Genomic DNA, 27,947 nt, shown 5'->3' on the forward strand with positions numbered 1-27,947 from the left:
TTTAAATAAGGTGTATTTCTGAACTGTACATGCAATATGTTACACTTTCAGTTTTGGTACAGGCGACTAGTATATGTTATGAAAAATAAATAACAAAAGTGACCCATTTGGACACCGTACATAAATACATATTTACAAAGTTTCTTCTTTACACACTATACACATTTATCACATTCTCACAACTGCAACCCCAACAGTACGGCAAGGTAGAATAGAAGGTGGACGGGTGACGTGCCTGCTTCGACTCCCGAGTCACCTGCAAACAAATTAATGGTTATTTTTAGTGTTTATCGGTATATTGTGGTGGTAAAAGCGCGAGGGGTTGGTAGCCAAACAAGTACGTCTAGGAGTGTTAGAAACAGAATCTTTGTGAGCAAATAAAGCCGAGCTAAATATGTTGAAGAGATACCTTGTCCGGTAGTAGGTTTAAGCGTAGATGTTTTAATCGTGGTAGAAGTTGTGACGGGGGCAAAAGTTGTTGGGTCAGTAGTTGTGTCAGGATAATCGGTAGTCGATTCGTATCCTACAGCAAAATAAATAAAAAGTCAACCACCAAACATGCCGAGTTAGTTGCAGCTTTCGATCGCAACCGAACGCGCCTATCTTCGGGTTACTGCACGAGCAACGAGAACGAGCAATACTTACTTTCGACTTCGATCGTCACTGTGAGCGTTTCATTGAACACCGTTCCTGGTATGAACACGTTGCACGTGAAATGGACCGTTTGATTTAGCAGCGACTTGTCCAAGACCAACGTCTTGGTGACGTTGTAAAAGTTGTCGTCTGTTTTTTCTTCGGTGCCCAGGATTTCCAGGGTTGGTACTGGATCATCTCTGAAAAAGGAATGAGATACAAAAACTAGTCCTTAAGCAAAACCTTTCCAACGACTATCCCCCTTGCCAACTACTTCCGATTGTTTGCTTTACGTCATTATCCTTTTCAAATGCATATGCATAAAGCGAAACCCTCAAAAACTTTGGGAAGCACTTACGAGCTATAGAAAGTTCCTTCCTTCCTTCCTTGTGATGAATCCAGATATGCAGATAGCCCTATCGGAAGGGAAAAGGAAGTTCCGCTATCGATCTTTTCCTAAAGTCAAGGGAGCGATAGCGATACAGGAACGGGGAATTTCGCGGTTTTATTTCTCTTCAAGGAAATAAACGCCGCTTGGGGATGATAGAACTAAAAGTGGGTAACCGTCTCGCTGGAATCTACCGCACGATGTCCTAGTCGTGGCGCTGCCCTTAACGAGAACAGGTAAACAGGGCGATTGATTATACTATCATCCCTCGTTTTTCCGTCCGAATTACAAGCTATTTCAGGAAATATCGGCAGGATGGAGCAATCGCCAAACGGAAAATAGGGGCGCACCGCTATTCTTCACGAAGGATGTCAATTTCGAATACGCGACGTTCATCAGACGAATCCATGCACTCCCTGAAAATCGTGTGGATCATGGAGGAATTCCCATAAGAAGTGTTTCAAGTTCCTAAAGCGCGTGACGTTATCAGAGCCCTCACACACTAAAAAAAAGTGCGCACACCTTGAAACGCATCGGAAGGTGCTGGAAACCCTCACAGACTCTTAAGATTTCGCATCTCATTTCGATATAGGGAAATTTACATTTGTACCGCTTTATACGGAAAGTGAACGAAAGTAAGTCTGGCGATTAACAAGCGATAAGCAAGAACGTGTTGGTCCTTAAAATTGCGTCAGTTCCGTTTTGAGGCATCTGCAAAACTATTCCATGAAAGCCCTTCACGATGGTGCCTCACGTCCCAACGCAGACCCCTAAGAATATTACAGGTTTTTTTGTTTTCATGGCTAACTAAAGTCTCTAAGTGTTTCAGACCCTGAAAAGCACTTTTTTGAATTTTAGAATGCGTTCAAAATATTTTCCAAGAACCTCTCGACCCTTCTATAACTAAGCGGGGCTAAGAAAGATGTAAACGATGATCAGAAAAAGAATCCAGAAGGCTGAAAAGAACGCTACTGAGTGATTTCTAATTCATCTTCATAGCATACTTGTGTCTTTCCAATTCTATTGGAGCATTTCCACAGCTTTCTAGATCTTTGACAAGAAGTTTATGTTTATTTTTTATTTATTTCCAGGGTTACGTGAGCATAGAGTGCTCTGGAAAGCGAGAAAAGCTGCCAAAGAGCTTGCTCAAGCTTTTAAATACCTTTACGGGGTGTTTTAGATATTTTCCGGATATTTCTGGGAAACTTGAAAAGCGACAGAATGCTCTGGAAAGCTCATAGAAAGTTCTGAACACTTTCCATTGAATTTGCTGATCGACCTTTAAATGCTATGAAAAACTTCGGAAGAAACTAAAACGCCTTTTTCTGAGTGCTCTCAAAAACATGTATAAAACCATTTTTCAACGCGCGCTGTCATTAAAGCATTTTAGAGCACTGAGTACGCGTCTAGGGGATGGGGAGGCAGAAACTAACAAAAGGAGAAGGGACGAAAACGAAATAAAAATGGAGAAATGATGGTCAAGCAAAGAGGCTCTCTAGGAGTTCGCAAAAGGGTATTGATGTCGCGGTGCTGGTAGAATCATGGATAGAACCAGTTTGCGAAGAAGGATAATAGAAATAAGGGAAGAGCAAAAGGAGGTATATTAACAGGGAAAGGGAGCGGGAGAGGAAATGAAAGGGGAGGACGGCATGTAGGAAAGAATAGTGGGAGTGGAGAGGAAGAAAACGAGAGTGATAGCTATTGTTGTGTAAACAACAGGATGTAGACGTTATTTCGGCCTAAACCCCAAAAATAATAACGGGACAGACTATATGAGAATTACTTCAATTTATGAAGTAATAATATGGGGGATTATTTACGAATAAACACAAAGTTAGTTTATTTTACTTGAATTTGTGTCTCAGTGTTTGTTTTTCCCCCTTAGAACTTTGTTATCTGCGTAATTTCAATTTAGATAAGGTGTTAGTAAGGTTACATCTGGTCGTTTGCAATAAGCAGTTTTATTATCTGGCGACATTCAATCGACGCACGCGTTTTGATTCTGATAAGTAGATTACAAAAATTGGGCGTTTCATTTGGGGATGTGGGGGACGTTTTGGCACATTCCGTTGAGATTGGTGATTAATTTAAAAATGCATAAAGTAGGAGTTTATTTTATGGTGAAAGTGGCGTTTCCTTAAATATTAGAGATAACGACAAACCCGTTTCTTTCGCGACGGTGAATGTTTTCTTTACCGTAAATGTTTTTGAGCAGTCAGCCTGTGTATGTTAATCGTATTTGGTCAGAATTGTAATAAAGTGTGCAATTTTAATAGAAGGTTTAAGTTATTACATCGTCAAGTGAAGTACCAAAAGTTCGAAAGAAGTCTTTTAAAGCGTTTTGTCTGTTAACGGAACATGTAGTTAGTAAAAGTTGAGTAAAGCAAGCGGTCGTTGCATTGTGAAGCCTTTCTACGAGGTCTTAAAAAGTTTTGTTTTGTTATTTTAATTGTCGACCGTCTGCGTGCGGGGTAATATGTCCAAACAAGCTTTGTAGGCGTTTCTTTATTATGTCAGGAGTTAATGAAAATTCATATAATTAATTCTTTGCAATTTTCGGAATGTGTTTGGTGGGTGGCGTAGTGACCGCACGCCACTGCACACAGCACTAGGAGGAATGAAAGACTTAAAAAATGAAATAGAAAAAATGGACGATGAAAGGGAGAAGGAGGAGCTACTATTGAGTGGAGATTTTAATCACAGAACAGGGAGTAAAGGAAAATGGGTAGAGATGGGAAGATAGAAAATCAGGAAATAAAGAGGGCAACAACGAGGGCGAAGTGTTATAGAATTATAGAAGATAGGAAGGGGCAAGTCACGTACATGGGAGGAAGAGGGGGGTCTGTAAACGATTACGCAATAGTAAATGAAACAATGGAAGAATCGACTCATGAGAGTAAAAGGGAAGACAAGAAGTTCAAGAAAGGGACGGATGCAACGACCGTTGTGGACAAGAGACACTATGGAGTCGTATAGAAGGAGACTAGACGGCCAGAAGAAGAAATAGGGGGAGGAAAAAAATTGAAGGTGAATATTTAAACATCAATAACGTGGAAACAAATAATTAAAGGGGAGGGGGAAAAACAGAAGGAAGTGGTGGGACAGAACGTACAGAAGAAAAAAAAACAAATTTAAAATAATGACGGAAAAAGAAAGAAGAGGAGAAATAAATCGTTGAGAGAACAGAAAAAATAGAAAAGAAAGTGTAAAGAGAAAAAGATGGAGAATGAATATGGGTGAAAGGAGGAGCGAAATAATGGAAGATTAATCAACGATAAAGGGGCATTGATACACAAACACAGCAAAAGAGGGTCAAAATTGACCTCACGAGAAAAAAGAATAAGGAGATGATATGGGAGTAGTTGCCTAGGAGGAGGAAGAACAATATCAAGATAATAGCGAGGTTTAGATGCGAAAACGAGGATAAAGAGAAGGAGAAGTGGAGAGAAGGAGAAAGAAAATCTAGAATCTGTGGAGAGGACGTAGAGCGCATGCTGTGGGAATACAAAGAAGTGGAAAGTTGCTTCAAGAGGGGCGAAGAAAAGGGAAGGGGATGAGGAAACATTTGCTGTTGGAATATAAAAAGCTTTCCATAGTTTCTTAAGTGCCCTCAAAAACTTTAGGCACCCCACCAGAGCACGTTATCGCCCCTTCACAATTTCTAGGAGCCTTTCCTGGATATTTCTATGACTTTCTACGATGGTCTAGCTTTGGAAAGCTTCCTGAGAAAGTGTCTACAACTTCTGGAATGTGCTTATACAATTTTAAAGAGAACTGAGAGACTTTCAAGTGCACTTGAAAGTCCCTAAAGTGCTTTCCAGACAATTTGCAAAGCAATAGAATGACCTTCTAGGCGGTGACCTGGAAAGCGCTGGAATACACTGGAACATTCAGGAACATTCTCAAATGTCACTTCTGGAACACCTTCCATGGCCTTGTTAAGATCTTATCTGGAACTAGGCAAGACTAGGAAGGATCTAAAAGTAGCTTAGGAAGAGCCCTTCTCCACAGCCTTACTGGAAAAGAGCCCTGGAGGTGAGCGCATTTTCTACACGTTAACTTTCTCGAAAATGTTATGAAAAGGTGGAGGTAGAAACGGGGGTTGCTAAAAACCGACTTACCTTCCGGTAGTATACGAGATCGTTATCGAGATCGTTGGCTCCGGGTAAACGTCGTACGCCGAGCACGTTACGTTACCGTCGTCTTCGACGAATTCGACGGAACTCGCCGGCTCTGGAAGCAAGAGACGGCATAATTAAAACGGCTTTAATGCGCCTTTGTGGGAGATTAACGGAGGGTAACGAAACGGCACGCGCCTTCACTTACGGTACACAATCATGTTGAGCGTTTCGGACTTCTCATCCACATCTCCGCTGACCTTACACGTGTATCGTCCCGTTAAGTTAAAGTTGAGATCCCTAAACCGGACGACGCTCCGCGTCGTCTCGTTCTCGGCGACGTCGGCGAAGTCCAATATCGACTTGAAGGCGCCGATCGCCTGCGGCCTCGTCCTCGTCGGTATCCACGAGACGATCTGCTTGTTGTCGTTGTAAAACCATTTCACCTCCACTCCGGTCTCGTCCTTCAGCACGAAGCTGCAGATCAGCGTGTTGTTCGAGCCGATTTGCGCGGTGTCGCCTCCCGTTAGTTCGCTTATTATTACGGTTCCGAGTGCTGAAAACGAAACGAGATGTTAATAAATTGGCGTTGCGTAATAATGGCGGAGGTTTATAAATAGGCCGTAGGCGCAGGTCTTGATTTGGAACACGGCCATTTAAAATTCGTGGACGATTGCCAAACTTAAAATAGAATTTACGAAACGTTTTGTTGGACAATAAAAATTTTTCATTTTTCTACAACTCAAAATCTGTATAAATCTTTCGGGGTCTCAGGTGCTGAGATCTCAGCACTCGGACAGATAAATGGTTTTTTTTAAAAATCGCTAATTGTTATATTCAACACAGTAAGCGCTCGGTAATCCGGCAGGAGTCGCTAAATGCGCCGGACTACTGGATGTGCCGGACTATCGAGCGCCGGATTAGCGAGCGTCTACTATATTTCCAAAATAAAAAATTCAGAAGAAGCTTTCGTGATTCGTGAGCTCAGAACGGTGCGGGAGGGGGGGGGATAAATAAACAGGATACGAAGAATCGCATACAATTTTCAGTCACTCCCAACATATTCGGAAACCAGACTTTTGATCCGGCTCATATTCACTAGCACTGATCCTTGAACTCGTAGCGGAGCGAGGGTTTAACATCGCTGTCTCTTTTCGTTGGAGAACATTCGCGAGCAATCGAGAGCATTGGAGTTGGCAATATAAAAAAATCGAATCGCGTCTCAGGACAGTTCCAATTTCAACGCCAAAGTAATAAATAGTTCGTGCTGTTATAGATTGTGTATGTATTATCTGAGAGAAAAATATTTTAAATGTTATAAATTTATTCATAATTAATTGTGAATAAATAAATTACGTAATTAAATTTACGTTACAGTTTGCTACAAAAAGGTGACGATATGGTCATGGAGCTCCTGGAATTTTGGAAATCTCTACGAAACCTACTACACCATTCGCGAAACACCTGTCCAGCTAGCTCAAAACAAATCAGAATTGAACCTTAGAATTTTATAATCTGCTACAAGAAAAATCCTAATACTGACTTAAAATCTCTCAAATCGAAAAATTCCAAAAAATTTTGATCAACACTTGAAATAAATTTTCGACACAAATAGGAACTCTACGTGGATTGCACTTTGGATTCGAATAAATACACAATTAATTGAGTGACAATTACAACGATTTATTCGGAAACACATGAAAGAATTAAAACAAATCCCTGAAAAGTATTCAAAGCTTGTTTTTACACATACCACGCACGCAGGCGTTCGACAGACAAATAAAGATTCTTAATTACTTTTAGTCATTAATCTGGATATTCAGGCACACTTAAAGTGACACAAAAACGCTGATAGATTTTGAACTTCACTTTGCACTACAACTGTTTGCTTTCTCTCGTTATCTCCCGTATTTAAGGAAACAACCGCTTCTCCCATAAAATAATCTCCTTCCTCATGAATATTCAAATAAAACGCCAATAACGATCAAATTAGATAAACGCCATTCACTTCGCGCAATCCTTCAAAACACGTGCGTTAATTAAATTTCGCCTAAGAATAAAATTTCTTATCGCAGCGACCAGATGTAACCTTCTATGAACGCATATAACAAAATTTATAAAATGTAAAACAAATTCAAGTAAAATAAACCGACTTTGTTTGTTCGTAAAAAACCACCAAATTTGCACAGGGTGCTCCATTATTGCTGACGAGAAGAATGTAAAACCGGGGGAGTCTGGGGCGGTATGGAAAACCCCCCAGAAAAAAGACAGATTCAATATTCATTTCCTCGCACGTGTCGTAAGATCTTCTGGGCGCTGGTGGGTATCCATATCGGAAATCTATGGATGCTTTGAAAATGGCGAAAAGTGTTTAGCAAACTTTTGACTCCAGCACCTTCCAAACCTTCTCCAAAATTGGTCCTATCATGCCATGTTTACAGCATTTTTTAAGAATTAAAAGAAATGTGCTATGGTCTGATTTTGTCGGTCCGTTCGGTCCCATTTCTGCTAGGGGAATATTTTGCTGTCTTAAGTGGGGGAGGGGGGGGGCAAGGATTATTTCCTAAGGTGCTGTTTTTGAAAGTAAAACTTTTACATCCGACAACAAATCGGTCTCAGATTTAGCATGCGCGTGTCTTTAGTGGTGCCAAGGAACTTTTGAAAATTGAAAGGGAGGGGGGGGGGTTAACACACGTTCTACCTTTCATGGTATTCTAATGAAAGGTCTCATCGAAATAAATTGGTTTCTACAAACTACAACTTTCCCACGCCACTCTATTTCGAGACCGGGGGGTGAGAGGGGGGGGGATTCATTTTATCTTTCATGGTATTCTAATTAAAGGTCTCAACGAAGGGGGCCGTTTTCTACCCTTATCAAAAGACACGGACGTTTAGGAACTTGATGATTTACTAACTCTTAAGTAAGTGAGGAACTTTGGAATTTAAGAACTTAGGAAACTGCGAACATTGAAACTCGGGAATTTAGGAATTGGGAAACTTTAGTGGCTTGGAATACGGTAGGGCGGACGAAGACGTGTTATTACCGAGAGGGCGGTTTTACGAATTTGATTTATGGGCGAAGTCGTTGCAAAAATTGAATGATTTGATGGCGTAGAAAATTTACATTTGCAGGTGGACGATTTTCGCCCGACCACCCCCAGAGTGTTCTTTCGCCGAGAGTAAAAGCTTAACTTTCGAATAATCACTACTTTTACCTCATGAAACCACCGCCATAAATCCGGAAATGGGTAAGTTTATTTTAATACGTTACTGGCGCCGGGCCAAAATAGTGCTCAACCTCAATGTCGAAATGCTTATGCGAATTCGCGGGCGTCACCGCCCGATTTCGAGCTTTGACACATAATTTCTAAATAAAAGTGAAAATAAGCGACGGTTAAATGGAATAGGGCAATGTAACGTTCTGCAGTCCGATGGTAAATTACTCGGTAATTTTATAAATTATGCGCGATTATTATATCCACTACCAGCATATCTTTCAAGCGCAACCTTCCCTTCCGGTGTATATATTATGAGCTGCTTCATGCACTTTAATGCACCTTTACGTATACAAACAAAGAGATGTGGTGCTAATGAATCGATTTTTTGTCTTCATTTTGATTCCAATCGCCAATTTCTGATTTTGGTTTCTATTTTCGGTTTATTTCTAACGTTGGGCGTTCTTCAGCCCTACCCAAAAAACAGACAATAGTGGCCACGAATTCTACCGAAAGTGCGAAGACGGACGCTGCACTCCCCCCTGAAAGTACGAGGGGACCCGAGGCGCAAGGAATTGGGGGAAAACGTGGTGAAAACCAAGACGCACCAAGAGTGTACTGCAGATACTATACAGAATAGAAAAATTACATTAATTACATAGAGAACACAAACTGCGTACAGAGGATGAGAAAGAGTAACAAAACCACAAAAATTACAAAGACTGTAACAATCACAGAGTACATTGGCGCTTTATCTGTAAAAACCGGAAGAAGGAGATTTATTTTATTAGTGAAGCGGTGTTTCATTAAATACTGCAATCAGGAGGCCGAAAGCAAGCTGATTCGCGACGGTTAGAGAGCGTACGTTTCTTTACGCTATTTTTATTCGCGGATTTCGTGTTGTTTACCGCAAACCTTTGAACGACCAGATTATTAGGAAAAGAGAAAAACAGTGTAAGTAATTTTAAGATTTTTTTTTGTCCAACGTCTGCGTGCGGGGTATTTTGTGCAAACAAGTTTTGCAAGCTCACTAGACAGGCCGCAAAAAAACTACAACAAGGTGCAGATGCAACATAATGAAAATCAAGTACTAAAGGGGGCTAGAAAGATTACAAGGGTTACACAATACACAGGCTGCGCGTACCGCAAACATTATAGGGGCTACAGAAATTACGGGGGAGGTTTCAAAAACTACATTGATTGCAGAAATTCAAGAACACATAAACCATGCGAGGTAGAAAAATTACAAAGAGTAGCAGAAGCTGTAATACTTCAGAAACTTCAGAGTTAATTAGTTTAAAAATAAAAACTGGGAAACCTCGCATTTTTGTACAGTGACACAGTTTTGCCTTGTGATATTCTTAGATGGTGTAATAATGTTTAAAATTATAAATGTTTATAAATTAGCTGGAGGAAATACGTCCGCTATCATGCAGGTATTTAGTTCGTTTGATAATTATAAAAATAAACATCTCACCCACAATTAGACTTAATGCTATCTTTTCTTCTGTTTATAATTTTAAAGATAAGATTCTCGGATGTAAACGCTAGTGTCTATTGCAAGTCATACTAAGTACTAGAATTACACTAATAAATGCAAATGTATGCCTCTTTGCACGTACGCTTAGTAAAATGGGTCTTCTGGCGGGGGGGGGGGGGGGGATTCCACCCCCTCGGAAAAAGGTAATCGAATCTTCGTAGACACTAGGCGTGGGGGTGGGAGGGGGGAGGTGGCAATACCACCCAGAATATAAGAGTCCAACCTTTCTGGATCTATCATCCCTAACGTTTCTATGGTAGTCTTTTTCTGTACCTCTAAAAATGAAGTGGTGGGGGGGGGGGTATTCAAAGGTTTCCGTAAAGAACACCCTGTATCATCTAAACGACTGAGCCGATTTGTTTTCGATATTCCGACAGAAATGGTTAATTTTCTCAAAAAAATTAAATGCGTTGGTTTGCGTTTTTTTTCATGAAAAAGTGGTTAAATTATGCCTAAACAAGCTCGCGAAAACCGCGTCTCGATATCTTGTTCCTAACCTAAAATTTAGGCCAAAGAAAATTTTATACCCTCAAAATTATATTGTTTTAAGCTAATAATTCCGGAATTATTTTTATTATATAATTTGTGGCCCTAAGGTGGATCGATTTAAAAAAGGAACCTTTTAATGCCACCGTAAATGCTCGAAATGCTGGACATCACGAGATACTCTATATATATATATATATATATATATCTATATATATATATATATATATCTTCGAAATTTGTATTTAGTCCATACCTTTTGATTGAGAAGTCTAATCGAAAAAGTACGAATAGTTTTGGATTCTACGCACCAGAATTAATAAGAAAAAGTGTTTTCCCGAGAAATTTTGGTGCAGTCGATTTTTGGTAAAAAAGGAAGGTTATACACTGACTTTTCTGAGGCCCCAAAAAAAAATTGTCTCAGATCGACCCGGGAAAAAATTTTTCTTATAGAATGTGGCCTGTAGAATCTATAATTTCAAACAGTTCCAAGATTGGGCTACTAGTTCAAAAGTTACAGCCCTTTGAATTTTCTTTCGAAATTGGTTTTAGTCTATAACTTTTGATTGAGAAGTCTGATCGAAAAAGTACGAATTGTTTTGGATTCTACGCACCAAAATTAATAAGAAAAAGTGTTTTCCCGAGAAATGTTGGTGCAGTCGATTTTTGGTAAAAAAGGAAGGTAATAACTGCATTTTTTTGGGCCCCGAAAAAAAAATTGTCTCAGATCGATTCGGAAAAAAATTTTTCTTATAGAATGAGAGCTGTAGAATCCACAATTTCAAACAGTTCCAAGATTGGGCTACTAGTTCAAAAGTTACAGCCCTGTGAATTTTTTTTCGAAATTGGTTTCTAGTCTATAACTTTTGATTGAGAAGTCTGATCGAAAAAGTACGAATTGTTTTGGATTCTACGCACCAAAATTAATAAGAAAAAGTGTTTTCCCGAGAAATTTTGGTGTAGTCGATTTTAGGTAAAAAAGGAAGGTTATACTATGCCTTTTTTTTTGGCCCAAGAAAAAAATTGTCTCAGATCGACCGGAAAAAAATATTTTCTTATAGAATGTGGGCTGTAGAATCCATAATTTCAAACAGTTCCAAGATTGGGCTACTAGTTCAAAAGTTACAGCCCTTTGAATTTTCTTTCGAAAATGGTTTCTAGTCTATAACTTTTGATTGAGAAGTCTGATCGAAAAAGTACGAATTGTTTTGGATTCTACGCACCAAAATTAATAAGAAAAGTGTTTTCCCGAGAAATTTTGGTGTAGTCGATTTTTGGTAAAAAAGGAAGGTTATACACTGCCTTTTTTTGAGCCCCGAAAAAAAAATTGTCTCAGATCGACCCGGAAAAAAATTTTCTTATAGAATGTGGCCTGTAGAATCCATAATTTCAAACAGTTCCAAGATTGGGCTACTAGTTCAAAAGTTACAGCCCTTTGAATTTTTTTTCGAAATTGGTTTCTAGTCTATATAATAATTGATTGAGAGGTCTGATCGAAAAAGTACGAATTGTTTTGGATTCTAGGCACCAAAATTAATAAGAAAAAGTGTTTTCCCGAGAAATTTTGGTGCAGTCGATTTTTGGAAAAAAAGGAAGGTAATAACTGCCTTTTTTTGGGCCCCGAAAAAAAAATTGTCTCAGATCGATTCGGAAAAAAAAATTTTCTTATAGAATGAGAGCTGTAGAATCCACAATTTCAAACAGTTCCAAGATTGGGCTACTAGTTCAAAAGTTACAGCCCTTTGAATTTTTTTTCGAAATTGGTTTCTAGTCTATAACTTTTGATTGAGAAGTCTGATCGAAAAAGTACGAATTGTTTTGGATTCTACGCACCAAAATTAATAAGAAAAAGTGTTTTCCCGAGAAATGTTGGTGCAGTCAATTTTTGGTAAAAAAGGAAGGTAATAACTGCCTTTTTTGGGCCCCGAAAAAAAAATTGTCTGAGATCGACCGGGAAAAAACATTTTCGTATAGAGTTTGGCCCGTAGAATCCATAATTTCAAACAGTTCCAAGATTGGACTGCTAGATCAAAAGTTACAGTCCTTTGAACTTTGTGTATATATATATATATATATATATATATATATAAAATTAACCATTTCTGTCAGAATGTCGAAAAAAGCCCTCAAGCGGTGATATGTAAAACTAACAAAACTTCAAACAGTATAATATTTGCAGCTAAAGAATAGCTCTTTTGAACTAACCCGAGTTTTTATAAATCGGCTCAGCCGTTTCGAAGATACAGGGTGTTCTTTACGGAAACCTTTGAATACCCTCCACCACTTCATTTTTAGAGATACAGGAAAAATTGTCAAACAAAAATTGCTCACATTATCGTCCACTTGAAAGATCGGACATTTTTTTGTTAGATTAATATAGCGAAATTCACAGAAACATCACTTTTTTAGATTCAAGATTGCAGTTACGCCCCCTAGGTGATATCAGAAACTTAAAAATATTTTCCAGGTTTTTCTCGTGGCCGTTTTAGTAATACATTTTTTTACCGCAAGCCTCTACGATTCTCAGATACAGTACCTCGCATTCTTAGTTGGCCATCCTGTACTTTTCAAGGCAATCGGACATTTGTAAATGACATGGAGACGGACGGACAGACAGCAATAAAATACTCTAAACGATTCTTAATAATTAAACAGTTCCGGGTAAAATAGCGTAAGTCTATCTTATGATTTTCTTAATCCAGTTCTGTCAATGAAACTGAATTTGAATGCGGTCGAAATATCTAAAGAGTCATTATCCAGAAATGTCCATACTACGAAAGGCAATGTAGTACCAGAGTGGGTCTCAAAGGTTCAACCTCAACAACGATTCAGTTTTCAAGTTTTCGTGGAGGGAGCCTTTTCAAAGGAGGGTTCGCACTCTTTGTAACCCAAACAAAAACCGCGAACTCGGGCGATCGGGTGTTTTCAAGTTCTCAGAAGGTCAATGAAAAGGGGCGGTCAATCGATACGGTAGATATTGTTCTATTGAGAGCGCAAACCTTCAGTTCCTGAATATTCTAAGGCAAAAAATCGAAATAATTTGCTAGTCTCAAAATTTGTGCCACCAATGTTCTGCCAACTTTACAAACCCCGTTGTTTCTCGAGCCCCTGCGCCCAGGCCAATCCTCTTTCATTCGTAAACAGTAATTTTGAAATATCGCACAATTAGAATTGTGTAGGTATGTGTAAGTGTGTACATTTTTTGCTAGGAATATTGCACAGGGCACGTGCTTTTACGGAATTCCTCATGCAAATCGGATGAAACTATAAGCGTAACGCTAAAATTACACCTGCTTCTTTACTTTTAAGTGAAATCAGAGCCCAACAAATGCAAAAGACGCGCTGAGTAGGCGCGTTTTTAATTTTTAAATTCACTTTAATGGCCTTAATATTCAAATAAGCTCGGACAAGAGATAGATCTCGTTATCCAATTACGTACTCAATTACAAGTCACCAAATCTTGCCCGCTAAAGTTTCAAGATTGGATCCTTGAAAGGCTGCGTATTAAAATCTGATACCGCCCTTTTAATATGTTGACGGGCAAAAGGGGCAGTTAGTCGCACTTCCGGTTATAAACGCGTTACACTTCAGCACGTGCCAACGGAAATATGTTGCGTTTCCGTTTGTCCATCTGTCACGTATGTAGGGGGTCAGTCTTACCTTCGAGAAATAATCCGATTAGTAATGCGAGACACAGCGTCCACTTGCACATTATCGCAACCGATTCTATGGCCACACCACCCCAAATTTAAGACGCTACGCGAATCTTCATAGCACGCGCGCGCGGCGTTTTAAAATGCAAAAGTCGGAAGCCAAGCACGCACGCTGAAAGGCCTAACGTTAAAGCGCTACTGGTAGGTTATTTTAGTCGTTTTAACCACCATGCGTGCTTAACCAACCATATATGACGTCCGTTTCATTATATTTTCATCACGGCCTCCATGCGTCCGTCCCAGTCTGGCAGAAAACTTTCGGTTAGCGTCCGAACTGAAGAACGCCGACTGGTAGAAAAAATGTTGGCGCGTGTCCCAGTTTAATTTCGTAAGAGAGAAACGGATCTTCCGAAATAAATATTTAATTACTCACATCGACTCGCTTTATCTTGGCGGATGCACTAATTTTTCTTAATCTGCACGGATTCCTTTTGCAACCGAGACCTAGAAGCATATCTTCTTCCTTCGATTGGCAGCATCTCCCCGCGAGAAAGATATCGGATAATTATCCACATCCACAAGGGCTTACTTACTCAGGGGCAATTTAACAGAGCTTGAGGGTGCTCGAGCCCCGTCAACAGCGACGTTGAGGGGGGATAACCGCCTTTTGGCAAAACCATATTTTTTTTGTTCGCACTTCTTCCCTTTCTTCTATTAGCCCCTTCGTCCTTCTTCCTCTTCCCCCCTCGACCAGTATTTCTTTGCTGCTTTCCGTTGTCCTTTCTACCTCTTAAAATTCTCAAATCAGATGGTCAACACTTTCCTCTTTCTCTCTACATAGGTTACATTTTCTTTCTTCTTTTTCTCTCTCCTTCACCCTTCATCTTTCCTGGTTTGTTCACATCTAAACCATTAGTATTAAACTATACGAGAAAAATATAAATTAATATTTCGGCATCCCCTCCGTTATTAGCTCCTTGTTTCCTCGATTTTCTCTCTCTCTCTCTCTGTTGCTGCACTGGTATATCTTGGTCCCTTTTCGTGAGGTCTTCTTCCACTATGTCCCCTATTTCTGTCTTCCGCCCTTCTATCTTCCTCTATCACACCCTCTATCTATATGTCTCGTGCAAGTTCGTTGTAATTAGTTCTGTTGGTAAGTTTTTCACTTCTTAGTTCATTGTTCTATTACTAGAGGTCACTCGAACTCTGCACAGTGATTGTATAAAGACAGAGTGGTCATATGTCGACCACGCTTTTTGCAAATGTGCCATGGAGTTGATTGGTTTAAACGAATTGGTAGATTTTGATATGGTTACAATAATATTGCCGTGCTGTTTCTATCCTATTTGCATTTCTCTCCCACCTATTATGTTTTTTCTCTTTTTCTTCTCCCAAAAATATCCTTTCTGTTTCTTCATCTTCTTTCCTTACATTTCCTTTTGTATTTGTTTTCTGTTCTCTCAACTCCTTCTCTATATGTCTCTCTTTCTTCCTTTCCGTCATTTTTCTGTATCTGTGTTTCTCTTTCGTACACTCTCTGTTCCACCTTTCCTTTTTCCTGTCTCTCCCTTCGTCTTTTTATCTTTATATGTTTGATCTCTTTATCGTCCCTTTTAGACTTATTCTATTGTTCTTTCTACATTACGTTCTTTTATTTTCTTCCCGTATTATCGTGTAATCAAATCTACCGACCTCCTTCTTCCTCCCATGTATTTGTATTGGCCGTCACTATCTCCCTCCATATTTCCGTTGAATATTCTTCATCCTCTCTTATTTCCCTCTTTGTTGAACATTCTATCGTGTGTTCCTCTTCCCATCTCGACGTGTTTTCCTTTATTCGAAGGCCCTCAATTTTGGGCTCTCACCCCTTTCATGTACCATATTTTCTATTTCATTTTTCAACTCTATCATTCCTTCTCTCTTCCCCTCCACTTGTCGTTCTTGTATACCTTCCTCCTCTTCCCTTCCTCTCCCCATTCCCTTATCGATTCTTTTATCCCTGTTAACAAACCTCTTTCTGCGCAAACTAGAAAATGGTAACTACCCGCGTATTGCCGCATTCAATTTATAAACACATTGGTGGTGGATTTGTTGTTGCCCTTTAGAGCCTCCCTGGCTTTAGGGTAGATCTCCGAAAGTGGGAGAAAAGTACCTACCTAAGCCTAATGTGACATGGCGAAGGATTACAGGCCCATCAGCCTATTATCGTTTTTAAAAACGGGGGAGAAATTGGCGGTTACATACATAAGGAATGGGGTACTGGTCCTTGACCACTACATCCGGTCCAACATGATCTGAGATCTGAGACAATTTTTCTTTCGGGGCCGTTTCGTACCGTTTGGAAATTATTTCGATTTTTTGCCTTTGAAAATTCAGAAATTGAAGGTTTGCGCTCTCAATAGAACAATATCTACTGTATAGATTGGCCGTCCCTTTTCATTGGCCTTCTGAGAACTTGAAAACACCCGATCGCCCGAGATCGCGGTTTTTGTTTGGGTTACAAAGAGTACAACCCTCCTTTGAAAAGGCTCCCCCCACGAAAACTTGAAAACTGAATCGTTGTTGAGGTTGAACCTTTGAGACCCACTCTGGTACAACACTGCCTTTCGTAGTATGGAAATTTCTGGATAATGACTCTTTAGATATTTCGCCGCATTCAAATTCAGTTTCATTGACAGAATTGGATTTAAAAAAATCATGAGATAGACTTACGCAATTTTACCCGGAACTGCTTAATTATTAAGAATCGTCCAGCTCGTTTAGAGTATTTTATTGGTGTCTGTCCGTCCGTCTCCATGTTATTTACAAATGTCCGATTGCCTGGAAAAGTACAGGGTGGCCAACTAAGAATGCGAGGTACTGTATCTGAGAATCGTAGAGGCTTGCGGTAAAAAATTTTTAAGTTTCTGAAATCACCGCTAGGAGGCGTAACTGCAAACTGTAACCTAACAAAAAAATGTCCGATCTTTCAAGTGGACGATAATGTGAACAATTTTTGTTTGACAATTTTTCCTGTATCTCTAAAAATGAAGTGGTGGAGGGTATTCAAAGGTTTCCGTAAAGAACACCCTGTATCTTCGAAACGGCTGAGCCGATTTATAAAAACTCAGGTTAGAGCTGTTGTTCAGCTACAACTATTATACTATTTGAAGTTTTGTTAGTTTTCACCGCTTGAGGGCTTTTTTCGACATTCTGACAGAAATGGTTAATTTATATATATATATATATATATATTTAGTATATATATATATATATATATATATATATATATATATATATATTAAAGTTAAGGGCTATAACTTTTGATCTAGTAGTCCAATCTAGGAATTGTTTGAAATTAATGGATTCCTAACGGGCCAAAAAATGTCCTGTAGAATCCATAATTTCAAACAGTTCCAAGATCGGGCTACTAGATCAAAAGTTACAGCCCTTTGAATTTTTGGCGAAATTCTGACCGCGTCAACCGATAGCGCTGGTCGAGACCTTTCCAACGAGGGGTCGGAAGGCACATCTACGACGCACCGTTCTCGAGATATTACGGTTTGAAATTTCGACCAAACATTCTGACAAACCGTAATATCTCGAGAACGGTGCGTCGTAGATATGCCTTCCGACCCCTCGTTGGAAAGGTCTCGACCAGCGCTATCGATTGGCGTCAAAATTGCAGTCGATTTTTGGTAAAAAAAAGGAAGGTATAACACTGCCTCTTTTTTTGGCCCGAAAAAAAAATTGTCTCAGATCGACCGGAAAAAAATATTTTCTTATAGAATGCGCCCTGTAGAATCCATAATTTCAAACAGTTCCAAGATCGGGCTACTAGATCAAAAGTTACAGCCCTTTGAATTTTTGGCGAAATTCTGACCGCGCCAACCGTTAGCGCTGGTCGAGACCTTTCCAACGAGGGGTCGGAAGGCACATCTACGACGCACCGTTCTCGAGATATTACGGTTTGAAATTTCGACCAAAAATTCTGACAAACCGTAATATCTCGAGAACGGTGCGTCGTAGATATGCCTTCCGACCCCTCGTTGGAAAGGTCTCGACCAGCGCTATCGATTGGCGCCGTCAAAATTGCAGTCGATTTTTGGTAAAAAAAAGGAAGGTATAACACTGCCTCTTTTTTTGGCCCGAAAAAAAAAATGTCTCAGATCGACCGGAAAAAAATATTTTCTTATAGAATGTGCCCTGTAGAATCCATAATTTCAAACAGTTCGAACTGTTTTGGATTCTACAAACCAAAATTAACAAGAAAAAGTGTTTTCCCGAGAAATTTTGGTGCAGTCGATTTTTGGTAAAAAAGGAAGGTAATAACTGCCTTTTTTTGGGCCCCGAAAAAAAAATTGTCTGAGATCGACCGGGAAAATTCAAAAGGCTGTAACTTTTATTTTTATTTTATTTTCGGGCCTCAAGAAAAGGCAATTTATTCTACCTTATTATACTTATTATTTTATTAATTTATTATTATTATACCTTCCTTTTTTTTACCAAAAATCGACTACACCAAAATTTCTCGGGAAAACACTTGACTCCCCGGTGAAAGTAAATGTGTGGAGAATCTTTTGTGTGGTACAAAAACATTTTCCAATTTGCAGGTAGGTATAATCCGGAGGTTAAGGACCCTCTCACGTGGTCTTATTGTAGGTACCTACTGTTCCCCTATCGCACGAACTCCAGTTTTTCTTAAAAGGGAATGTAGCAATGCCCTTTTGATTTCCCGACTAGGATTTACCTGGCTAACGGAATCTTCCGAACGATTCAAACAACCCTTTTGAAGAGTCAGTTGAATTCTTTGTGTGTCACAGTGACAAGTTCCAGGTGAAACTCAAGGAACATAGAAAAGAACATAACAGTTGGGAGCTAATCAGGAGGAAGCGTTATGGCGGAGTGGAGTGGGGAACAGATGTACAGAAGACTAAGTCACGAAATTATCCCTACATGAGGAAACAATTTGAGAAAAGAAAGGAAATTTAAATTTTCCAGGCAGGCTCCCGTTACAGTGCTTGACGCCGGGCCTGTAGTTGTCAAGAAAGCAATTAAATAGTGACGTGTGCGATGACGGAAACGGCATAACGATACCAATTTGCTAGTATCGTTAACGAACGACGACGGACAAAGGGGACCGGTGGTCCCTACGGATTCCACCGCCGCCGCCCCCAAACAAGACATCTCGCACGCTCTCAACTTTAAAAACGTACTAGACTTCAGGACCAATTCGTGTAATGTTCCATTTCTCATTTTACACCGAGCGTAGAAGTGAAACGGGGGGGATTTCTCTCCCCTCCGGCGCCTTTTGCTAGCCTTTTCAATTTTCCACGCCTCGGTTTACACTTTTCTAAAATAAATTGTCCAATTTTTTCCTGTCTAACTCAGGATCACTCCAATTTCATATTGCGAGAGCGATTTTTCGACGGCCATCGAAAACCCGAATAAAAATTATCGTTTATTTACGCGGACGAAGATTATAATGGCGATGGCTTCGAGTATATTGGTTTCGATTACCTCCATTAGAGGTGGGTATTATTTATTATTCGCCCGCGGCGGTAACCACCATCCGCCATTATCTTAACCCAAACTTCCGAAATGCTTACAGGGCTGGTATGTTCACGGAGACGCCTCTTTACAGTGTCCTGTGCACGCTTGGGAGGGGAATGTCTGCTGGGGAGGTAACCTTGGGAGCATACTAAGATATCGAGGGTGCGTTAAAGGGAAAGCGGACCTTGATGGGACGTCAAATTGACCTGACCAGGTCCGTAGGGTCTTAGTCGGACCCTAGGAACTGCTCCCTCCATTGTCAGGGGCAGGATTAAAGATTGGGCGACCAGTACAGGGCCTTTTTAACAAAGCTCCTTAACAAATGTTAAGTCTGAAAAAGAATAGAAGCCAGATTAGGAAAATGGCGGGTGGATGGTCAACTACTGTAACTTGCAGGTTCTATGACGAGGTTCTGTTCACTGACACCAGCTCCTTGACAACAGTTATTTGGAACCGGAGAGGGTGCGTTGGACCCCCTCGCATTGCCCTACAGTATTGATTATCCCTCTCTTGTTCTGGGCCCTCAACAGGCTTGCGCCCAATTACAGAGTGACCCGCATAATGCTTTTTAGAGGTGCCTCTGCAGAAAGTCTTAAGTTGTTCTATACTACTCCGTATTTACCTTACGCTTTAGGAAAACCTAATTCGGAGTAGCCGGCAGAATGCTCGAAACTGGTCTAAGGTAATTTCCATCTCTGCCACAGATGAAAAATTCACCTCAACCCAGGTTCGAACACCCGACCTCCGGATTTATAACTCAACGCTCTACCATTGAGCCATAATGCCATAGATCTAGTCACCTAAAGTTTCCGTCAACTATCTGCCAGTTTGGAAGCGTTTTTGTTACGAAATTTTGGAATATCGCGTAAAGCTCCCGGGCCATGAGCGAGGTAAGACCAACAGTTCGAAAGTCCGCCACTAACATTCTCGTAGGAGTGGAAGATACAATATTGCAAGCTGTGCAAGGAATTTTTTTTGGACTCGTGCGGTTGCCTCGCAAATTTCCAGTCTACCCCCGCTCTCTCGATCATTTCCGGCGTGTTCGCAATGCTCCGGAAGTTGCGAACCCAGAAACCGCACCCTGCGCTTGCTCGACAAAGCGTCGAGTTCTCCAGGTACATCAATCTGGCACCGCCCGACACGCGCACCCACGTGTGCCCCACCTCGGATTTCTACATGTACATGTTTACCATGAGCGGGGAACAGAAGGGGGTGAGTAATTCACTTGGACTACCCGCGTAATGAAGTTTGCAGTTTTCGGATAATAAATCGGCGACACTCTCGTCCTCGAGCGCCGTCAGTGTCAACTCCAGAAGGTCAGGTAGCGGCGGCATTCTTAAAAATTTGATCGGGAAAGCGAAAAAGAAGAAGAAGAGCGTGGACGAGTACAGCTCCAATCCCTTCGTGGAGAAGGGCGACTCGTGCTTCTCCGAAGATGACCAAAGTGACACGACGCAGTGCACGGTCTCGGACGCCATCAAGGAGGTACCCTCCAAAAGTAAAATTCCGGTTCTGAAGAAGTCCAGTTTCGGTAGTAGCAGGGGAACGACGAGCGCCATTGATTTGAAGAACGGAGCTCTTTGGAAGTACCCCTCGCACACAGAGCTACATATGCCTGTTTGGTAGGTATTTGAAGATGAGGCGCCCACCATACCTTTCTTAGCAATCTTCCAGAGCTCAACAGTTTTGACTCGAGTATGCGAGAAGCTGACAGACTCTTAGCCCAAGTAAGGGCGAGCGAGATGCACATAGCGCACTTGCTATCGAAATACGTCCAAGATTCCTTATTTAAGGAGGAGCTATGTAAGTTACGTTCCGAGAGTCCCCCAGATATTCCCCGGTATGTTTTTGCAGTGCAAGCCTTGACGAAGCACTCGAAGCTTAGCTTGGAGGCCGAGAGGTATACGCGCAGCTTTTCGAACGACTCGCTGCAGCGCAGCAACGAAATCGCACGAATCCGCGAGACAGAAACGCAGGAGCGTCTCAACTCGTTCATTCGAAACAATCGAATGCTGCAGGACGACGTAGAGGAATTGGCGAGGAAGAACGAGAAGCTCTGCATCAAGCTTCAGCAGTTCTCTTCCCGCGAAAGGTCTCCAGGTAAGCCTTAGGAATTGACCGGCATTTCTTCTAAGAGAGCTTTCGAGAAGATACATGCAGTGGACTGTTGGAAACCATGAATAAGAACAACGACGTGCTTCGCGACCAGGTCTCCAGCGCCGTAAGCAAAATTGAGCACCTGGAGAACTACGTGCAGAAAGTGCAAGGCGACAATCGCGTCTTGGAAGAGAAACTCCACGATGCCACCTCCCAATTGCACGCCTACAAAGATCTCGAACATCGTTGGGATGTCGAACACAAACTGGAGCAGGTGCAGCTAACCCAGGAGTTAAACAAAAATCGGGAGTTGCTGAAGGAAAGCGTCGAGGCTGGGAAGCTGCTCTTGGACGATCTGGACGGTATTAAACAACAGTGGCAATCGGCATCAACCGTGATAAACAAGGCAAAGTCTAGCGTAAGTGGTACAACCCCTTCGTCACAACCAAACCGAATTTCTAATCTACTATACACGACAAGAAGTCGAACCCCTCTCTTCCCAGGGCCAAGAGACTTCTCAATCAAAAATTATAGACTAGAAACCACTTTCCCAATCTTGGAACTGTTTGAAATTATGGATTCTACAAGCCACATTCTATAAGAAAAATTTTTTTCCGGGACGATCTGAGACAATTTTTTTTTCGGGACAAAAAAAAGGCAGTGTATAACCTTCCTTTTTTCCAAAAATCGACTGCACCAAAATTTCTCGGGAACACACTTTTTCTTATTAATTTTGGTGCATAGAATCCAAAACAATTCGTACTTTTTCGATCAGACTTCTCAATCAGAAGTTATAGACTAGAAACCAAATTCGAAAAAAAATTCAAAGGGCTGTAACTTTTGAACTAGTAGCCCAATCTTGGAACTGTTTGAAATTATGGATTCTACAGGCCACATTCTATAAGAAAAATTTTTTCCGGGTCGATCTGAGACAATTTTTTTTTCGGGGCTCAAAAAAAGGCAGTGTATAACCTTCCTTTTTTCCCAAAAATCGACTGCACCAAAATTTCTCGGGAAAACACGTTTTCTTATTAATTTTGGTGCGTAGAATCCAAATCAATTCGTACTTTTTCGATCAGACTTCTCAATCAAAAGTTATAGACTAGAAACCAATTTCGAAAAAAAATTCAAAGGGCTGTAACTTTTGAACTAGTAGCCCAATCTTGGAACTGTTTGAAATTATGGGTTCTACAGGCCACATTCTATAAGAAAATTTTTTTCCGGGTCGATCTGAGACAATTTTTTTTTCGGGGCTCAAAAAAAGGCAGTGTATAACCTTCCTTTTTTACCAAAAATCGACTGCACCAAAATTTCTCGGGAAAACACTTTTTCTTATTAATTTTGGTGCGTAGAATCCCAAACAATTCGTACTTTTTCGATCAGACTTCTCAATCAAAAGTTATAGACTAGAAACCAATTTCGAAAGAAAATTGAAAGGGCTGTAACTTTTGAACTAGTAGCCCAATCTTGGAACTGTTTGAAATTATGGGTTCTACAGGCCCCGTTCTATAAGAAAATTTTTTTTCGGGACGATCTGAGACAATTTTTTTTCGGGGCAAAAAAAAGGCAGTGTATAACCTTCCTTTTTTCCAAAAATCGACTGCACCAAAATTTCTCGGGAAAACACTTTTTCTTATTAAATTTGCCTTAAGTTCCGCACAGATTAAAGGGCGGCTCCAGCCTTCCTTCTGTCAAAGTGCGTCTTTGTTGATAATGGATTAATTACTTCCGAGATAAAAGTTCATCTGTGTTTCTTGAGAATATAACTTTTCTATTTTTAGTTTGCGCGATTTAAGACGAAATTAATTTGTCGTCGCTCGAGTCGCTAGCACGAAATAATGCACCGACTCGAGTATTGCGTCACGTATTTCCCAATGCGAAATAAACAAAGCCCTTCTTCGTCGTCCTTCCGTTATACACAAAAAATGTATAACGGCCCGCTTGAAAATTCTAATACCTCTAGATTGTAACTGCGTAATTGCGATTAAGTTTCATAAAACGCTGCACTATCAAACGATTGCTACCAACCAGTCCCCGTTTTACTTTAACTTCGCCTTTTATGTTGTTGCCCGCCAGAAAAACCGATACGGAACCGCCGCCAATCTCGCGACTAGCTTGGATTATCGCAAAGGTCACACATTTTTAAACGCGCTTCATGGTCGCCATGAAGCGGTACATATGTATGGAACCCCAAAACTCCTAGTACGGGTCGTGCTGTGGTGACTAACCCTAGAACCGCAATATAACTAGAAATTTCGGAAGGAAAAGAGACTGTGAAACTCGTCTTGGACGGTATCAAATACCAGGTGCAATAATAATAAAGTTTAATGTAAATACATCTATTTCCCCTTCTTTTTGTTATCCTTTTTCTTATCCTTCCCCTTCTTCGCGACGACCTTGTAGGGACCAATCTGCCTGATCCTCATCACTCTCCTCCACCACCTTTGGATACACACAGCGGCTCGCTTTTGCAACTCCAAAAGTTCCGCCTGCCTCCTCTTCTCGTCCTTTTCCCAGAGCAGCCTGTCCACCTTGACCTTGTCGACGTCGTAGACACACTGCATTTGAACCAGATCGGCCTCGAGGCCCTCGCATCCCATTTTCAGTTTCAAAATTTCGGCCTCGATCTTCTCGATTTCGCCGTCGTAGCGCTCCATCCAGTACTGAATGCCGTTCTTCAGGTCCTCCACGTTCTCCTCGATAAAGTTGTGGATCTCGCTATGGATCCGCTCCTCGGCGTCGAGCCTGCCGAGGTAGGCGTTGATTTGGTCGGTGTAGACTTTCTCCTTCAAAAACAGGCCGAGGTGATTCTGGTCCTCCCGGGAGGATTCCCAGTGGTTTGCGTATGAGAGCTGCCGATTTCCCTCGCCTGGAAATTTGAGTTAGGTAATTTAAGTGGGGGAGTGCGCGCAATGACCTAAGATGTCCTCGTAGTGGTCGCGCAGGTCTAGGAGAGCCTTGCGGTTCGCGTCTAGTTGTCTTGAGAGTGAGTTGCGGTCCCTTTTCAGCTGTTTTCTAAGTTCGACAAGCCTGGCCGAGTTCTCTCGATGTTCCGCCACGATGGCCTCATTTTCTGCAGCCTCCCGCTGGAAGTCGTCGACCACCTGGAGCACCGTGGTGAAGTTGCCCGTTTCGGATAGTTGCGCGCAGGTCTCCATCAGGGTTGTGCAAACGAAGTCGATGTCGGCCCGCAATTTCTGCACGTTTGTGTAGGGTATCGACTCGTACACCTCCTCCTCGAGACGTTTCCGTTCTTTTGGTGTTATGATAAAGCGCAACTGCGGCGCAGTGTATCGGTACAACCCCTCACTAGGCTCGCGATCCACTTCTCTGAGAATTGCCTTTAAAATTGCCAGCTCCTCCAGACATGCCTCCAGGGTAACATTGACCGCGACGCATGTGATGGCCGTCAGTTCGCCACTGTCTTTCATAATTGTGACAACTTTCAGTTGAAAAGTCACAGCTTGCCTGATCTCATCTCGCTGTTTCGGTCGTGCATCAGCGAGCTGTCGAGCGAGCTGCAGGTGGCCCGCAACAACGAGAAGGACCTGTAAGTAACCTCCGTTATGACGCATCTGATTCGAGAATTTAGGCAGTGCCTTAAGGACGAGGTTGCGCGAAATGAAGAGCAGCTGAAGCAGCACAAGTTTGAGGAGGATCGCCTGCGTAATGAGCTGAAGCTGTTGGCGCAGACGGAGTTGGAGCTGCAGAACTGCAGGGCCAAGCTTTCGAACGCTGAGAAAACGTTGGGGAAAGAAGTTGCCCCGGTCGTCCTCCTGTCAGATTTCGACCAGCTGAAGAAGGAGGTGGTCTTCAACTTCCTCGACGAGTAGGTAACCGATATCTTTCAGGCCGTTGAAAAGGACGAGGAGCTGCTCCTGCTTCACGAGCAGAACGCAACGTACAAGTCGGAGAATGACACGCTGCGGATGCAAATGCAGGGTTTGAGGCAGGTGCTTTCGGCTAATGGTACCGGAGAGGTTGCTGACGTCCAGGAGAAGCTGGCCACCTTCCAATCGCAGTACTATCAGGTAGGTAACCGCTGGAGGGAATTGGGCCTGAGTTTGAGCTCTAGATTCTATCTGAGAAGAACGCCCTCTTGGAGAAGCTCCACTCTGTAAGTGCCGATAAGGTTTCTCTGGGCCAACTGCAGAATACCACCTCGCAATTCGTGCACGCTCAGCAACAAGAACTAGACGCTATCAAGAGGGACTACAGATCACTGCGGCAGCAGTTCGACGTGGAGCACGAGCAGGCCATTAGTGAGTGCCGACGGGGCAGGTCTAACTTACCCGCAGGTTCTTCCAGCACTTAGGCTCGAACGAAATAAACTCAAAGAGGAAAAATCGGTCTTGAAACAAATCTATCTACAGCTCAAGAATGAAATAAACAGAGTCCAAACCCTGGAAGGCAAAGTTGTAGGAATGAACATGGAGGCCAACAGACTGGCGGTAGGTTTCTGAAACCAAGGCACCTCCTCTAAGGTGCTCATCTGCAGGTAATCGCCGACTATAATAAGCAATTGGGGGAGAAACTGCAATGCGAGGTGGTCGAGCGAGATGTCAAGATCTCGGAATTGGAAAGCAACATGAAAGAGCTCAATAATGCGCAAATCGAGTACGCCAAGGACAAGGTGGCTTTATGCCTGGAGCTATCGGAGGTATCCTCTCTAAATGAAAAACTCAGCAACTCACTGGTGAGCAAACACAAGAAACTGGATCAGCTTCACGACACCAAAAAGCAAATCGAGAGCGCGGCAAGTGCTCAGGTAAGCAAAAACCCGTAGCCCACGCCTCTATGTTGCCTCAGTTAAGAGCAGCGGAACAGATGCAAAAGGTGGAAAGAGCAGCCTTGGTGGAACTCCTGCAGGATCACAAGCGAGTAGTCGCGCAACGAGACAGTCTCTCCCGCGCTCAATCTGAGTACATCAAACAGGTATGGAAACAGGTCATCGCGCCCACTAACCGCTCGCACCCTTAGCTCACCGAGCTTCGTGCGAACACGGCGACCCTAAACAGGAACATTGAGACCGCCAACAGGAATCACATCTACAACGTCCAGGTAATCCAGAATCTGGAAGGTAAGCTGCAAACGTCCACGAGCGAGGCGAAAACGTTACACGCCCAAATTCAGGGCAAGGATCAGGAGCTTTTGCAAACGCGAATCGCCATGGAGGAGGTAAGCGCTCGTTTGCCATTTACGCGGCTAACTCTCGATCCTTCAGATGAGAAAACAGGGACAAGCACTCGAGGGGAGCGTTTCGTACTTACAAAACACAATTCAGCGCTTAAGCCTCGATCTGGATAAATCGAGGGAGTCCGAAATGGTAAGAATAAACCACTAAGATTTTACAACTTTTTACATAAATAAAATCACGGTACCTCTGATACAAAGTGTCCTGCAGGTTGGGTCCGTTAACTTCCCCCCCCCCCCCCACTGAAAGATTTGATAGTTTGATATTTTGAAATGAATGCGCTCGTTATGCGCCCCCGATAATAACACTTGCGCCATTATCGTTTTTTAGAAATCCGAAAAAACATTTAGGGGGGGGGGGCAAGTGAACGTAGCCCCCCCCCCCAGTACGTATTTTGTTCCTTGTAACTAGGTCACCTGATACATTTGGTTATGCGCTCAATTGCGCCACTTGAATTAAAGCTAGCGCCATTACGGTTAAGCCGTGACAAATTTTCAAAAAGTGGGGGGGGCCAACTTAACGTTTTTAAAAGTTTTTTTTTTTAACATCTTTTCATACGAAATTGTACTCTCAGGTATGCGCTGAAATGCGCCGTAAAAAGATATCTTTGCGCCATTATTGTTTTTTGGTTATCCTTAAATATATTTGGGGGGGCCAAGTGAACGGAATCCCCCATAACGCATTTTGCTACCGGTATTTGTGCCACTTGATACATCTGGTTATGCGCTCAATTGCGCTACTTGAATTCAAGCTAGCGCCATTACGGTTAAGCCATAAAAAAATTTTAAAAAGTGGGGGGGGGGCTAACTTAACATTTTCAAAAGTTACGTTTTTTAACATGTTTTTTCTACTACATCGTACCTTTCATCATGCGCTAAAATGCGCCGTAAACAAAAATCTTGGCGCTATTATAGTGTTTCAGAAACACTAAACAGGGTGTTTTTTTGGGAGCTTTAGTTAAACGATTCTGGGAAAGTAAAATACCCCCCCCCCCCTGCGTGTGGAGCCGCCTTAAAATAATTAGGGAAGCCAATAATTGTAAATTAAAAAATTACTATTGAAATTCCTATGGTGCGTTCGTCAAGTCACCA

General features: G+C 41.8%; 2 protein-coding genes across 3 annotated transcripts; one reads left to right on the top strand and one right to left on the bottom strand.

Moving 5' to 3' along the window:
* On the bottom strand, positions 1 to 14,256 carry LOC116180640. 2 transcript variants are annotated; one of them, XM_031500728.1, is made up of 6 exons: positions 14,041 to 14,254; positions 5,348 to 5,695; positions 5,143 to 5,254; positions 646 to 833; positions 410 to 523; positions 1 to 256 (listed from the first exon to the last, which is right to left on the bottom strand). In XM_031500728.1, the coding sequence occupies exons 1-6, from the start codon at positions 14,090 to 14,092 to the stop codon at positions 177 to 179; spliced, it is 894 nt and encodes a 297-aa protein (XP_031356588.1). In that variant the 5' UTR covers positions 14,093 to 14,254; the 3' UTR covers positions 1 to 176. The 2 variants fall into 2 exon arrangements, with proteins under 2 accessions (XP_031356588.1, XP_031356590.1); XM_031500730.1 differs by lacking the exon at positions 410 to 523 and having other exon boundaries at positions 14,041 to 14,256.
* On the top strand, positions 8,225 to 27,006 carry LOC116180027 (putative leucine-rich repeat-containing protein DDB_G0290503). The gene is made up of 16 exons (XM_031499851.1): positions 8,225 to 8,387; positions 20,270 to 20,455; positions 20,499 to 20,777; positions 20,820 to 21,187; positions 21,229 to 21,368; positions 21,420 to 21,665; positions 21,716 to 22,080; positions 25,112 to 25,212; positions 25,255 to 25,468; positions 25,514 to 25,693; positions 25,738 to 25,924; positions 25,971 to 26,113; positions 26,161 to 26,430; positions 26,472 to 26,597; positions 26,643 to 26,840; positions 26,887 to 27,006. Exons 2-16 carry the CDS (start codon positions 20,447 to 20,449, stop codon positions 27,004 to 27,006), a joined length of 2,946 nt encoding a protein of 981 aa, XP_031355711.1. The 5' UTR covers positions 8,225 to 8,387; positions 20,270 to 20,446.
* The last annotated feature ends 941 nt before the right edge of the window (positions 27,007 to 27,947 follow it).

The sequence above is a fragment of the Photinus pyralis genome, unplaced genomic scaffold, assembly GCF_008802855.1.
Source record: "Photinus pyralis isolate 1611_PpyrPB1 unplaced genomic scaffold, Ppyr1.3 Ppyr1.4_LG9, whole genome shotgun sequence".
Taxonomy (NCBI): Eukaryota; Metazoa; Arthropoda; class Insecta; order Coleoptera; family Lampyridae; genus Photinus; species Photinus pyralis.

Bases quoted from the DNA above. Each gene is read 5' to 3' on its own strand.
- LOC116180640 (XM_031500728.1), bottom strand. From the start codon at position 14,092: ATGTGCAAGTGGACGCTGTGTCTCGCATTACTAATCGGATTATTTCTC. The intron at 834-5,142 runs GTAAGTCGGTTT...TTCCTTTTTCAG, and splicing joins ATCTCGTATACTACCGGAAG to AGATGATCCAGTACCAACCC. The intron at 524-645 runs GTAAGTATTGCT...ATTTTGCTGTAG, and splicing joins AGTGACGATCGAAGTCGAAA to GATACGAATCGACTACCGAT.
- LOC116180027 (XM_031499851.1), top strand. The intron at 21,369-21,419 runs GTAAGTTACGTT...ATGTTTTTGCAG, and splicing joins CTTATTTAAGGAGGAGCTAT to TGCAAGCCTTGACGAAGCAC. The intron at 26,841-26,886 runs GTAAGCGCTCGT...TCGATCCTTCAG, and splicing joins CGCGAATCGCCATGGAGGAG to ATGAGAAAACAGGGACAAGC.